This window comes from Leptinotarsa decemlineata, unplaced genomic scaffold (assembly GCF_025532065.1).
Source record: "Leptinotarsa decemlineata unplaced genomic scaffold, Ldec_3_MD MMD2_tig00026328_RagTag_RagTag, whole genome shotgun sequence".
NCBI lineage: Eukaryota > Metazoa > Arthropoda > Insecta > Coleoptera > Chrysomelidae > Leptinotarsa > Leptinotarsa decemlineata.
The window spans coordinates 29,449,128-29,464,854 of NW_027412688.1; the positions used below are offsets into that span (position 1 = coordinate 29,449,128).

The following is a 15,727-nucleotide window of genomic DNA, read 5'->3' on the forward strand; positions in this document are numbered from 1 at the left end:
ACACTCCATATCCTGAGCCTTCAATAGTGTGAGTTATACGTAATTCTCTGTTAAGTGATTATCGTCTATCGTTTTTTTCTACCTAACCTCGCAGATTGTGAACGATAGCACCGTAGTTCAATATTGATCGAAACAATGACTAACAGACCTCTTTCAGGTTACTGATAATTTTGTTATTGTAACAAAACAGATTCATATTTGAAATGAAAACTCATACTTATACTCTTTCAAGTGCTGCGTTATGAAGTGTTTTAAAGAACGATATAAATCTCTTCGAATCAAAAAGGGAATACTTCTAGAAGGAATTAGTTTTTTGGGAAAACACTTCTTCTTTTTCCGCTTCTCCATCGTTCAAAAAAACTATGGAAAACTTCCAAAGGGAGGTATTGACCATACGATGAAGAGAAAAAAGTTCAATTAACTAGTTTACTGATTAGGTACACTACAATATATTTCAGATGATACTAACGAGTAGGAATAACAATTTTCGTATAGAGACACCATTGATACAAAATAAAATCTCATTCACAGAAGATGAGTAGGGGTTTTTATCATAAAACATCAAAATCTTGTAGATATTATTTTTTTTTCTATATCTTCGTCAATTCATGAGAAAAACTCGAAACATGATACATACTGAAAAATATAAAACAAATCATTAGGAAAGATTTAGATCACACAAATCAAATTGACTGCGGCTCATAGTACATGCTACACAAGTTAAAAAACTAAATGCTATTCCACAAACTCAGTCTCATAATTGAATTTTCACTTGAATGTTAACAACAATTCCATAATTCAATACAATATTTTGAATGTTTTTTGAAAAAACACTCTCATTATTTTCAATATCGACATTGTCTAGTAAATGCTTTGCACATGGAGGAAAAATTAAAATTTTCATAGAAAAGGATTATCAAAGAATAGTTTTTCACTGCCAAAGTGAAGATCAAGTTCTATATTATGCTGAATGAAAAACATGTGTTCGTAATGAGAAGACATTCATAACGACATAGTTTGAATTGCTCAAAAGCGTAATCTTGGACTGTATCCATTGTGAATGAGAGCAGGAATCTGGGTCAACAAATATTTCAATAGACGCCATCCAGACTAAATTCATTTTGGACAACATCCAGGTCGCTACTGAAAGAACGGGGCGCCTATTTGTCTGACAGATATTCCATCACTTTTTGATAGCGGAGGAAATTTAGAAGGCGCCTGTCGTTTCAACAACGTATAGGGTCATCACAAAGGACGCTCTGTCAGCTGATGACTTTGGAATATTATGAGGAGAGTTCGGGGCTTTCATACATTTTTTTGATCACACATCGTGGCAACTTTCTTACTCATTGTTACAAAAAAGTGAAAGTTGAGTTCTAAGGATATTGTAATCATTATTCCCCTGGGAATGAAAAAAACTGACGAAACCAAAATTTTGCGACTCTATAAAACAACTTCATGATTTCGTCCTCCACATACGCATAAAGGCTGTTGAAGAGAACGATTAGAGCTCCAAGAACAATGAGAGTTTTGAATTTCTTCACCAGGCAAGAATGTTTCGAAGTGAGAAAGATTCAATTTGGAGATATTTCCGTCTCTGTTGCATTCAATATAAACAGGACGAAAAGCTTTTAAAATGACAGAGATTCGAAATTGAAACGTTTTTGCCTCTGTTCCACTTCCTACATGATTGTTGGTTCTCCGACAGGGCTAGAATGTTTGGAAGTGAGGAAGATTCGACGTCAAATAATTCCTGCCTCTATTCTACTCATATGAATGGAATGAAGTCCGTCTCGTGAGGTTCTCTCACGAGACGAGATGGTTTCTAAGCGAGATAAATTCAATATCGAACCATTCTCGCCTGTGTTTTACTTCTTAGTCATTTCCGTTGGATTCCAGGACATCGACTGTAAATGAGCTTTCGATGTGGAATTTTCAGAACAATTCGAAAAACACCTTGTAATATATAAGCAACTTCACCAGGATCATACGAAAAAGGTATGGGAAGGCTAAAATAGTGTATTTGTCGATTGAACTGTCCATTTCAAAACAAAATTCAAAAATTGAATCGTACATTCTTATTCAAGACAAAAATAGACTTACAGGAGGAAGCAGGAAAATATATCCGTAATAGCAGGGGAGCTCACGATGCAAAATGGGAATTTACTCGAGCGTCATAGAGACCTATTAGGTTGCAAAGCTTAGATGATAAAAAAAAATGTTATATAATATATACCTTTTCATCGGTGGGGGAAGCTACTATAGATTATTAAATATGTGAAAAACAAATGTTGCATGGACATACTCGAGCGCGTCAGATATTGATACCATCAATGTTCTACGTATTTTTAATAATATTGTTATGTTAACCTGATCGTTTGCATGATGTGGGTGGATGTACGTAAGGGTTGAAAATGGAAAAAAAAATTATCGAGCGCGTCAGATTTTCTGAGTGCATCAAAAAAAAGCTCTCATTCAATTATCTGACGATTTCGATCTAATGCAAACTCGCGGCCATTATAATAATGTGCAAAAAAAATCGTCATTTTAAAATACTCAGGGGCGTCAGATTGAGATATATATGGTTCATCTTTATGTTTTAGACGTGCTGTCTCATAATCTGACGATTGTGTAGAGGGATTCGCCTAAACTGACAGAAAACTTTTTTTTTAATTTTTTTCAATCATTGAACTTAATCAATTGAAAAGCTCAGGAAATGGCATGCAAATAAATAGGTGTATGTTTTTTAAGTAGAATACTTGTATTTATAAAAAAATAATAAAATAAAAAATGCTCATGAAAATTTAGTTTTTTATAATCAATTGATTAATTAATGGATAAAAAAGAAATGAAACTTCCTATGTTTTTTACCACTTTCATTTGTAACTAACGTTACTGCAGTTACTTACACAATATATAAGTTTCAAAATGTCCTTATAGGATGAAACTGCAGTAACGTTAATTACAAATAAAAGTGGTAAAAAACATTTCTCTTTTCTTCATTATGATTTCCTACCACGTAGTAACGGCTACATCCATCAATCAATTCAATAATTATTCATCATCTTCATCTTCATCACGAACGAGTCTCTGTGATCAGTTGTGATGGCGTCATGGCAACAGAATTCAGAGTGGGGACGGAATGAGAGAGTAATAGATAGAGAAAAAGTAAAAAAGAATAGAAACGCGGAGAGGGAAATAAAGGCATCACGTAGCAGCACGCATTAAACTTTTTTGACGAATTTTTCTCTTTCGGCTTGCGGAAATCGTCAGATTATATATTTTTCGATATCCTTGAATTATTTTCGTCAAAATAAAAAAAAAAATTGCTACGCTCGAGAATGTCGAGATGAAGTTTTTTTTTACAACTTTGCTGCCCTCCTCTTTCTTTACGTCACTCTCAAATTGTCAGATTACTGGCATATACACTTTTTATCAGGTAATTAACTCACCCTACCTTAATCTGATGCGCTCGAGAATTTCTGATGATCAATTTTTTTTTACAAATCTGATCCTTTATCCTTCACAGGCGGCCTTATATATGGGGCTCATATGTGGTGGAGGTACTTAACCGGTTACAAGGTATCCCCCTGTATATTAATCTGCCGCGCTTCAGTAAATCCCAAAATTCCCTTATTATAAATGTCAATTCCCCTAATTTCTGCTTTCAAATGAGCAATTTGAGTAATGAGAAATATATTACGCCTCTTTGATATGAGTTAATGACAAATTAACTAATGCCACATATGTTTTAGAAACTAACTTGAAAGTAATCAAGACGCAAGGGTGAAATTGAGGCATTGCTAGGGTCAAGCTTGATTTTTCTCGATCTCAGCAAGTCGGGCAGTTCGAATTATTCTCTCTTCTCAACCTTCTCTTCCTTTGACGGGAAGGTTAGGAACCGATCTTGAATATCTCTCGATTAGAAAGCTCAACTTGAGAGTCTGATTGCACTGGTTTTTCCATTTCATAGAACAATAATAACCCAATTGTATTTTATGAGGATGATATATGAACCAGTGTATACATTTCAAATTCCATAGCAATCCTTCATCACAGAGTATAAGGAATACATACTTCCTGTTCATTATTGGGAATTGAAAGCATTTCTAAGTTTGCTAGAAAATAGTTGTACTGAACGTATTCAAAACTAACAGCAGTGATGATCATTGATGTTTTTTCAGTATTCACAATTAGTAGGACTCGTCATGTTTCCAGACCTATTACACATCATTTTCCTGAAAATTTCGTATCAATTTGTTCTCTCAGTGAAAATTAATTTCTTTATATCATATTATAATAAGGTTATCAGATATCCATTACAAGTATTGCACTCACGGCCTATAACAATAGACAAACATGTAACAATCAAATTCGTTTCATCACACAAGAGGTGAGTTTTCTTTATGTTTACCTCACTCCATTAGATTCAGATGGACTTTGAATGCGTGATGACTTTTCAAAGGAGTTATCGCTTTTGAAAGAGTCGATCAAGTTGGTTTTATAGTTTGTTTGAAGGTGATTGACAATGTTTCATGATGAATTTCATTAGTTCGGACTTCCATTATCTACTATATAAAATGATTTGAAATCCCTGAAACAACTAAAAAAGAAGAATTGAAAATGAATAGCTGAAAATAAGAATTATATCAACCAAAATAAATCTGAAATGAAATAGTAGTGAAATAAAATATGAGTAAAAATAAAACAATTGAATAAATAAAAATAAAAAAGAAGAAATGAAAAAAGAAAATGAAAATAAAAAGTGGAGAGATTCTAAGTCACGTTAGTTCACGACGCTTCGATTGTTAGTATCTACAATCGTCTTCGGATGACTGGACTGATTCCTCCGAGAGATGACTATTTATAGGTCGCTCGAGTACTTTCACTTATCCCCGCTTTCCATTTTCCACTTCACTGGTTCCGTGGGAGATGACCGTTTTGGCGGGAGTTGGCCATGTTTCGCTTGATGATGGTTTTCCATATGTTGCGTATTTCTACGCTGGCTTGGCTGAATACGTTGTTGGACAACATGTATGCGGATTCCTTGAATTTTCTCCTAAACCAATGTTCCTCTCCGTGCAAGATCTCAGCTTGGGACCACTCGATGTTGTGTTGATGGGTCCAAACATGGTCTGCTATTCCTGATTTACTGGTTTCCCCTCGCTGTGTGTGTTTCTTGTGCTCGGCAATGCGAACATTCAATGGCCTCTTAGTTTCACCGATGTATGATTCTCCACACTCGCAGGGTATCCGGTAAATGCAATTCTTGGAATCGCAGTCCGCGTTTGGTGGCCTGGTTTTCGTGAGGCTGCTTCGGATAGTGTACATTTCTTCATTTTGATTTATTCAATTGTTCTATTTTTACTTGTATTTTATTTCACTATTATTTCATTTCAGGTTTATTTTGGTTAATATAATTCTTATTTTCAGCTATTGATTTTTAATTCTTCTTTTTTAGTTGTTTAAGGGATTTCAAGTCATTTTATATAGTAGACAATGGAAGTCCGAACTAGTGAAATTCTTGGTTTTATAGTGTTTCTATATATGTTCTGGAAATCCAATTAGCATGTGATAGCTGTAAAAGGATTCCGTGGGTGTCGTCGAAACTGAGCAATTTTATTGGTGCTAACGATGGCCTGGGGGCTGCTATAATACTGAATTTGTTCCTTGAGATGTTATGGATGGTTTACCCAACATCAAATATAAGAAATACAACACGTCGGGTCAACATCAGTGTTATATTCTCTTAAGGATGGTCTGGGATCGGGTATTACTATCAAATATCACATTGTGATACTCAAAAAATGCTTGGAAGCTAAAAGCGTGAAGCTGAAAGTTAAAAACGGAATATATAATTTGGATTCTTTATTATTCAAATAAAGTACATTAAGTGTTATTCAAAATTGAGATTTCTTTGACAAGTGAAACATCATGCGAATTCAAAATGCATAATATTCCAGTTGACACGGTAAACATTATGATATTAAACAGCAATTATACAGTTTATATATTTACATTCGATATCGATAGGAGTATATTCATATAATATGAAAACCAGCAATCATGGTAGAAACTATGAAACATTTCGGAGGACCCTTTACTTCACGTATGAAGATAATGGCGGAATTATCAAGAAATTGTTATGATGTTGATGATATATAAGAGATATTTTGGAAAATATAACATGAGCTAAAGTAGATCGCAAATGGTGCTGAATAATTAGGGGTTCATTTGATAACTGTCAAAAATTCATGATTTTGATTTTTTCGGGATAGAATATGGAGTTTACCATTATTTTTAGATAATTCATTTGAGAATGTTCTACTGGGATTTTTCCTAACCAAATATCGTACAGAACATGAAACAGTAAAATGGGATAAATCTTCAATTTCTGAAAAGTGACTTTGATATGCAAAGGAGGTGAATTCCTTTCCTGAATGGCTTTTGTGAAATTGATTTTCATATAGATATATACAGTTAAAAAAACTAAAAATCTCACTTTTAAGGAACATCGAACTGAAAAGTTGAAAATATTTTTTTAAATAAGCTTGAAACAATAACGAACAAAAAATACTAGTACTATTGTGAAAAAAACGTGGACATAAAGCGCACCGCTACACAAAACAAATTTCGTTAATCAGATTCTTCATTCAATAAAACACCCCATTTTCTCCAAAATTTCATGGACGATTTTTGCTGGTTTTTATACTATATCCAATCTATCAGCCTGACTAATCAATTAACTACACCAGTTTTCGGACAAAATAAACTTTCGTATTTTTACACATTTATAGTAATTACTAATAATTAACAATTCTTGGCGTCTGCCAAACATATTTCGTGATCACAGGGATTTTTCATACATAAAATATGACGTTGGACCAGCAAGATTTTGGATTCAAAAACTGTTCTTCTATCAAAAATATCTATTAAAAACTATCTAATGATATGAAGACGCCTGAAAATATTCTTGCTACTTTTTATCGTGGCAAAATCAGGATGATTTTTTATAATGTTAGCAAATATGGACTATGTTATATTATATATTCTTTCCAGACAATCATGCATAAAAAAGTAACATCTAGTCGTAATATTGCAGCCAGCTATTTCTTTACTAAACTTTCATGAAACACATAATCTAAATATTTCTTTTGTGGAAATCTTTGTTATTCGATATCCAATTTTTTTCTAATAATATCTCCAAAACTACCAATAGCACGATGAAATGAATAATCACCCCAATTTTGTTTCATTAATTGTCTACAAAACTTGTTCTTTCTTTCTACAAAAATCATCGCTTCTCATATATTTGCCTTATGCTGAATAAAAATAAAATTAACTTGGTGAATGATGTAGTTATGATGAAATCTTGTTCATCAAGAAAATCTCTCAATGTGGTGTTCACCGAAAAAAGGACATAGTGTAGGAAAACGCGTTCAAAGTTCCGCAGTGTATTACTACTATGTGCACACCTTCAGTGGGGTGTAATGTCTTTATATAATTGGTCTGGGTATCAGTGACGTCATTCTTCCAATCGGCAGTGTTTATTCTCGTTGTAGTGTGGCGGTAGATTCAGTTATCGAGTTTGTAATTTGGCTACAATGCAGCTGATCAAAGTAACCTTTTCTGAAGTAACCTTTCCATTTCAAGATTTTTTATCTCATCACCACCATTTCATCATGCTGAGTACGCTGATTTTGAGAAAAATTTGAGTAATACACAACTGAGAAGTTGTCTATTCAGCATCGTAGAACTTGGAGAATATGTCGTACCTGTACCTGTACCTTTATCGGCGAAAACTTTTCATTGAATAGGTGAATGGTGTCAAAATAATTGATTTCTTCTTTTTAAAATGGGAATGCAATGAAGCAATTGAAATGCCTTTTTGTATTTATTATGATATTCTGTAGAAGAACGGTTCTCGGTTTTTTTTAGAAGTCACCGAATTCAAAACTTTGCGTTCTCAATTTATAATAAAAATGTTTCCTATAAAAATCTTCATTACCATAATTGTAAATGTTCATTTGTTGGTTTGCATTTTCTCATCATTGTTTTTCTCCATTATCAAACATAAACTCCCAAGTGCACAAGGCCCATTTTGTGATTAATTAATTATCAAAATATCTAAATTAGACAATGATATAATATATCGGTAGTAATGGAAATATCAAGAAAAATGGACCTTTACAGTAGATTCAAGTTCTGGAACAGCTCAATGAACCATCTAAATGATTTTCCGTCATAATATTCAGAAGAGTATAGGAAAACTATCACTTGCATTCAAAATATTCTGGAGTACAATTATGAAAGCAATCACGTTGAGATTGAAAAATCTTTTGGTACTCCACATCTATGTTTATTTCGAATAAATTCGTTGTAATGGAATTTTTTTTCATGAATACAAAGCCTGATATTTCTGGAGAATAAACATTTTTGTATAGAATTTAATCATGAAACAAAGGTGTTATTCATCTTTTCATTATATCTGGCAGTTTTTGAGACATTGCATGTGTTATATCTATTAATTTCAAAAATTACACCTCACGATATGATCTACACAAAGTTTGTGGAGTTTTTGAAATTACTATGGATCTTCATCGAGTAACGGCCGAATTAATCAGAAAATTATATCTATTAACTTCATCTGAAAAAATTTCAGTCAACAACAATGAGTCCAGATGAAGTTTTCGGAAAAAACTTTTATTTGAACATGGTTTTTCAATCCTATCCTTGGATATATCAGAAATTTTTTTTTTGAAACTTGGGAAGAGAAAACAACCGTTTCAGAATAACTCATTGGCAAAATGAATTTTTTAGCTGAGTTTTCGTGCAAAACGAAAAATTTTAAACAGATCCACTTTCTGATACTAATTTTTTGAAACTAATCTTCCGTATTTCAAGTGCACTTGATAGTACCAAGTATATTGACGAATACAATAGAAATACATAAAATTGTGTATGTGATACAATATAAAATAAAATTCATCACAATATAATTTGTATTGAATAAAAAATATTTCAAGAGAATTTCAGAGTCACAGTTATATACAACTACATGAAAAACACCTTATGATTGAATCTTCACAAACTTCATTTCGCTGTCATTTTCTATGGAAAAGTTAATGTGATATCAAAACATGTCTTGATATATGGAGTATGTGAAGATTAAATCCTGAGGTGTAGTTTGTGAAATTACTATAGATCTTCATCAAGTAACGGCCAAATCAATCAGAAAGTAATATACAACATTTTTTTATTATTTTGATCTTCTTTTCTGATTATAATATGGTTCAAACTATGCTTTTGAGATATTATTTCTCATTCGTTGCCCAAACAAAACGGCATCAGGTGAAATGTTTTGTTGCTGCTGACATGAATGAGCATTACTCCAAATTCATATTTGTATATTGTAACTTCAATTTGGAGATCGAGAAAATGCCATAATTCATCATCAGTTCATATTCGGACAATTAATTTCCACAACTAAAAAATTCTAAGATTCCAATATGTACGATATCAGTAACATATCACTCCACTATTGTGGTTTGGCAATTTTCAAATTAAACAAAACGAAGAAATTTACTAGAGTGAAGTGGCCACCAGATTCACCAGATTCCATATAGATGAATTCCAACACATATACCCAGTGAAGAACACTTCACTTGACCATTGGATTCTTGAGATAGAAGAGTAGCCGGTTTGACTGAGAAAGGATTTGTACGATACATCGTGGAACAGGTGTTTTCCAGATATTTAGTAAATCCTATTCATTCAATGAAGAAGTCTATAAAAGCTCCACATATATGGTTTTCTCAATTCTTAAAATATGACTGGTTATATCAACAATGCAGTTTTCAATTTTCTCAAAGCGATTCATTGCACCATTTCATGAGGTAAACTATATTCAACTGAAACAATTTTCATCTCATTCACAGCCCTATAACGTTACAATGATTATTCTATCTACCATAGGAACATTTTGAATAAATCTTGCCGGCCAAAGTCATTTTCACTCAATTTTAAAATATATATATATATTTTTTTTCAACCACTAAATATCATACAGATGATGAGACATTGTTAGTATTTCATAAAAGAATAACCTAGCAATTTTTATGACAACTGGTTACAAATATGACATATTAAATTTACAAAATACAATCAGTGCTCAAAACTTTAAGCTTAGATCTCGGGAATATGTACCAACTGTGGCTTACATATTCCTTGGTATTATATTTAGTGAAATACCTGAATAGGTTCCTTTCAAAGAATATTACTAATTTTATCAAATGAAGTATTCTAGTAATGCCTTTTGAATAGCCAGATTTGACAGTGCTTAGAATGGAGGAGCTAATATTGAGATCAACCCGGTTGTGAACTCTATTCCAATTCCTGATGAGCAAAATTCTGAAATTCATTTCAGGGATGAATTATTGATAGACAAGATGACTTTCTACTTCCTTTGGAAGTAATTGGAGTAATTTTTTAGTTTTTGAAAAATTCGAAAACCGAAAGATACAAAAATTTAAAAGAATATCAACAGGTTCTCGTAACTGAATTCATAGGCGAGATCTAAGCTAATATACTTTCGAAATATCTCTTATTCTATGTAGAAATTTATACAATACACTTATTTCCTTTCAGTAGGATGACGACTAGTAATATGATTGTTTTGAACATTGAAGGATGTAGATATGTACAAAGTTCGAGAATACGAGAGCAAAATGAAATGGAACCAGTCCAATAGTTCATACGATTTTCTTTCTGGTAGCAATACCCATATTTTTGTCAAAATTAGAGTATTTTTGCCATACTTCGTGGAGTCTTTCTATGCTCTATGGGTATTTTCGTAAGAACGCTCAAATTTCATTGTATATTCATTCATTTTTCAGAAAAAATAGCAACATACACAGGATTACGCTTCATCTACATATTTTTACTGTCATTCCAGCAAGATTTTAAGTCTGAGTAATCGGATTTGAAATAGTTTATTATTCATCAGAATATCACTAGATTTCAATTTTCAGATCATTCCAGCTTTTGTTTCATTTGATATTGGAATCTCAAAAATGATTCGAGGTGATCAAACTCATTGTGTCCAAAAAATTCAACTCACCGATGATATAGGTTAGGTTAGGTTAGATCTAAAGTGAGTGGGTCTATCCGACCCTCCACCGCAACCCGCAAGGGTTTATTGTGGCTCACACCTCTTCATACTCGGCCAAATAAACCCAGCTTCTTAACGCAGCCGATTAGTTTGTATGATGAGTTGTCTTTCAGGTCAGTTGGTGAGAGTACGGCTCTGCCGAACTCTTAGAACCTGATACGGTCCCCAGCGGGGCAGGCACAAAGTATATGCTCTGCTGTTCCATTATTCTCCAAACAGAGGCGACACACACAGTCTTCCGACAATCCTAGTCTTTGCATATGATGATTCAAGTGACAGTGGCCTGTAAGAAGGCCTGTTAGACAACGTAGTTCATCGCTACTGTAGTCCAACAACTGTTTGGTATCAAGCTTCAAAGGGTGAATAATCGCCTTGGAGTGAGCCAATCCTGGAAGATTCTGCCAGAAGTTGATAAATCTTCTTGCCATCCAGGTGTTACACCAATGATAGTATTTCCAGGAGTTGATTTTAAGAAAATCATCATTTTTCTTGTTTTTCAGGTTTTTCACTTCCCTGAAACTGAGGAGGTTTCCAATATCAAATTTATTATATTTGGTAGTCAAATATTTCTAGATTTGAAACAGAAAAAAGGATTCGTCAGACTTCTCAGTAACAACTGAAAATAATATGGTTTAACATTACATAACACAACACAACAAAGTTTTTGTTTCGGGGTTGAAATTAGATGATTTTAATGTATTTCCACGTGTTAAAACCGAAAGTGACCATAAAAATTATATATTAGCTCTTGTTTTCAAGATATAGTATCATTATATTATATATATGTATATTGAGTTTTCAACGAATGAAATATTTCATCACCAACAGTTGGTACACATGTTTGTTTACATAACACCCCTCTCATCAGCTGTTCTTAAGTAGTAAACATAACCTATGTGAGTTTGTCAATTGTACGCACGTGGTTGCTATTGAAATTATCGTGTGAAGTTGATTTTTAAATTAATTTAAGTGCTGATCTGAAATGCCTCAAAAGTGTGTGAATTCTGTCGATAGCTTTTGCTATATATGTGGTGAAATAACATTTAAGGCTCAGAAACGTAAAATGACACCTATCGTTAAGACAGCCTATGAACATTATTTTGGTGTGAAAGTTGGGGACCAAGATAAATCATGGGCTCCTCATATATGTTGTAATTCTTGTTCCGTCATATTGCGAGAGTGGCTGAAAAATAAAAACCGGGCAATGGCTTTTGCAGTACCTATGGTTTGGCGTGAGCCTACCAATCATACAGACGACTGTTATTTCTGCTTAACTCCTCCCATTAAGCAATGTTTATCTATGAAGAAAAGAGGAACGGTTAAATACCCTAATCTCCCATCTGGAATCAGATGGGAGATGGTGTTAGGAATCACACGTTGAAAGGTAAGACCTCTTTAATCCTCAGCTCGCACAAGTTTCGACTTCTGAGGGTTGTCGTTCGTAGGGGTGCGACAGCTGGTTAACGGAAAAACAGATTTTAAACAGAACAGATTTTAAACAGATCTGCTCTTCGGCCTGTACCACACTCAGACAATTTGCCAGTCCCTTCTCCACCCCAAAACTATGAAATTTTAGAGAAAGTTGATGAAGACTGTTTAGAAGGAGCAACCCATCCTTCTACATCCTATGACCCTGATTTTGAGGTAAGCGATAGGTCTAGTGATCCGCACAGAATTAGTCAAGCAGAGTTGAGTGACCTTATAAGAGATCTTCACTTGTCTAAGGAAAAGGCTGAGTTGTTAGGGTCAAGACTACAACAGTGGAATCTTCTAAAACATGATGTGAAAATATCTCAGTACAGACAGCGTCAAAAAGATTTGCTTCCTTTTTTTGAGAAAAAAGAAAACCTCGTAGTTTGTTCTGATGTTAATGGTTTGATGGACTGCTTGAATTTGGATCACACTCCATCTGAATGGAGACTGTTTATAGACTGTTCAAAACTAAGCTTAAAAGCTGTACTTCTGCATAATGGAAATCAGCTACCCTCTATTCCTATAGGTAATGCAGTTCACATGAAGGAAACGTATATAAATATGAAAACACTTCTCCAATCAATCAAATATGAACAACACAAGTGGCACATCTGTGGTGATCTGAAAGTCATTGCTATACTCCTAGGAATGCAATTAGGGTTCACCAAGTACTGTTGTTTTTTGTGTCTGTGGGACAGTCGGGATAGAAAATCTCGCTATAAAAAAATGAACTGGCCTACACGAGACCTAAACCCTAATGAGAAAAATGTAGTTTACGAACCTCTTGTAGATCCTAAGGATGTTCTCCTTCCCCCATTACATATTAAGTTGGGACTAATGAAAAACTTTGTGAAGGCCATGGACCAGGAAGGACAAGCATTTAAGTACTTGAGAGCAAAGTTTCCCAGGTTGAGTGATGCTAAAGTCAAGGAAGGCATCTTTATTGGGCCTCAAATCCGTGAAATCGTAAATGATCCTGATTTTGATATGATTTTAACAGGAAATGAAAAAAGAGCCTGGGAATCCTTTAAGGGTGTTGTACATGGGTTTTTAGGTAACAAAAGAGATGATAACTTCACAGCATTGGTTAAAGAGCTTCTTCAAGCTTACCACCAACTTGGATGCAACATGTCCTTAAAAATTCATTTTCTTCACTCTCATCTCAATTTCTTCCCACAAAACTATGGAGCTTTGCGTGACGAACATGGAGAAAAATTCCATTAAGACATTGCCTTAATGGAACAGAGATATCAGGGACGTTGGAATGAAGCAATGCTTGCAGACTACTGCTGGTCTGTGTGTAGGGATGCTCCAGAAGTGTTTTATAAAAGACAAGCTAAACGACAGCGATCTTACAATGAATCGGTTGGACTTAATTGAAATTTGGTGGTACAAACTTCTTTTATTTGTCAAAACACTAAGAATAATGTTTTTTTTATTAATTTTGTACTTGAAATATTCTAAAAGAAACATAACAATATTGTTTTATGTACTTTCACATTTCACGTATAGTATAACTACTCTTTGAGATTAAGTACTGTGTATCTCAAAAACCAGAGCTAATAAAAATTTTTCATTGTTATTTTCGTTTTTATCACCCCAAAATTAGTGGAAATTGACTAATTTAGTGTAGGAAACATTCAAAAAATATTTTTTTGTTGTGTTGTGTAATTAGTACTCACCATTTTCACCCATGTCGTTTGATTTGCTCATTTGAAACACAATTTTCTACAAGTTCACAATATTCGCATCACTTGTTTAAATATTCAAAAAAAGTTATTTTGTTTTTCCATCATGACTATTATTGATTTGGTCTCATTTCATTTTCGCCGTAGAAAAAATATAGTTTACAAAAAACCAATTAGTGCCATATGAAACTACATCGCCAAAAACTTATGGAAACTCAAATATACATAGGGAATGTTCAAAGCAGCGAATTAATAGAGCATTACTCACATTCAGAGTTGAACTCACATTCAAAGTCTTTGGCTTGCCGAAGCATTTTTCATCGTCATCAACGATGGAAGATTTATCTCAAAAACATAAACAGGCGGATACAGCAGAATAGTAGGAACGAAGCATGAGAATTATGAGATGTTGTTCGGCTTGATGCAGCTGTAACAAGATGAAAATGATGTTAGTGATGTTATCGAGATAGTCAATGAAAATTATATTGATAATGATGATAATATCGTGTTTATCATGTAGAGATTACAAATCATCACATAATTCGAAGAAACAATACAAGAAAATCTCTTTCTTGCTTGAACTTCACGAGGCGAGATTTAGCCTTCGGCTACTCTTACATCTAACCCCCTGATGCTGATCTGAAGTTGATAATACCATATGGCCCTATAAATTACAAAATTAAAATATACTAACAAAAAAATCAGACATTACTAAGTTTGTTCGACCAACATTTACGTACATTATTCACTGTGCAGATAGTAAAGATTCTGTCATAAACTTTTTAAATGCTCTCAAATTTGAGTCCCTGTACTGAATAGGGATAGAATTGAAATTTTTAATAGCAGTATAAGTGGAGCTCCTCTGGAAAGTAGCTGTCGAATGATGTGGCATCGTGAGTAAGCCCTTGTCCCTTACATTAATAGAATGTGTATGAGATCTAGGAAGAAATCTCCTTCGATTAATATCATTTTCATTTCTCATCATTTTATGAACATACATGGATAGAAGAAGTCGTCTACGATTTTCCATATTGAGCCATTCTTACTCTCGTAATTTTTGAGATACGTGATCATACCGACGTAATCCGTAAATGAATCGTACGCAAAAATTCTGAACCTTTTGATTCTTATATTTAAATTCATTATCAAGACAAGGACCATACAGAAAATCACAATACGTAAACTGGGTTTCACACAGAGTCTTGCGCAAATTTACATGGAGAATAAACTGGTTGCTGTAAAGAGTTTTCAGTGAAGTGAAAGTTTTTTTAAGAACACTATTTACATGAGATTTGAAACGGAGATCGTTGTTATTAAATCCAAGCTTTTCGCCGATTCAACGGCTATAAACGGTACATCATTGATAGCAACTGCCAAATTTGTATGTACAAAATCG

The 15,727-nt window shown here is 33.6% G+C and overlaps 1 protein-coding gene across 1 annotated transcript in view; it reads right to left on the reverse strand.

The window, feature by feature from the left end:
• Nucleotides 1-5,853: 5,853 nt before the first annotated feature.
• The window catches only part of beat-IIIc (beaten path IIIc), a 685,766-nt gene continuing 675,892 nt past the window's right edge, over nucleotides 5,854-15,727 (reverse strand). Inside the window, exon 6 of the mRNA XM_023158843.2 lies at nucleotides 5,854-14,758. Coding sequence (XP_023014611.1) covers nucleotides 14,673-14,758 — 86 coding nt within the window. The 3' untranslated portion in view covers nucleotides 5,854-14,672. The remainder of the gene's footprint in view (nucleotides 14,759-15,727) is intronic.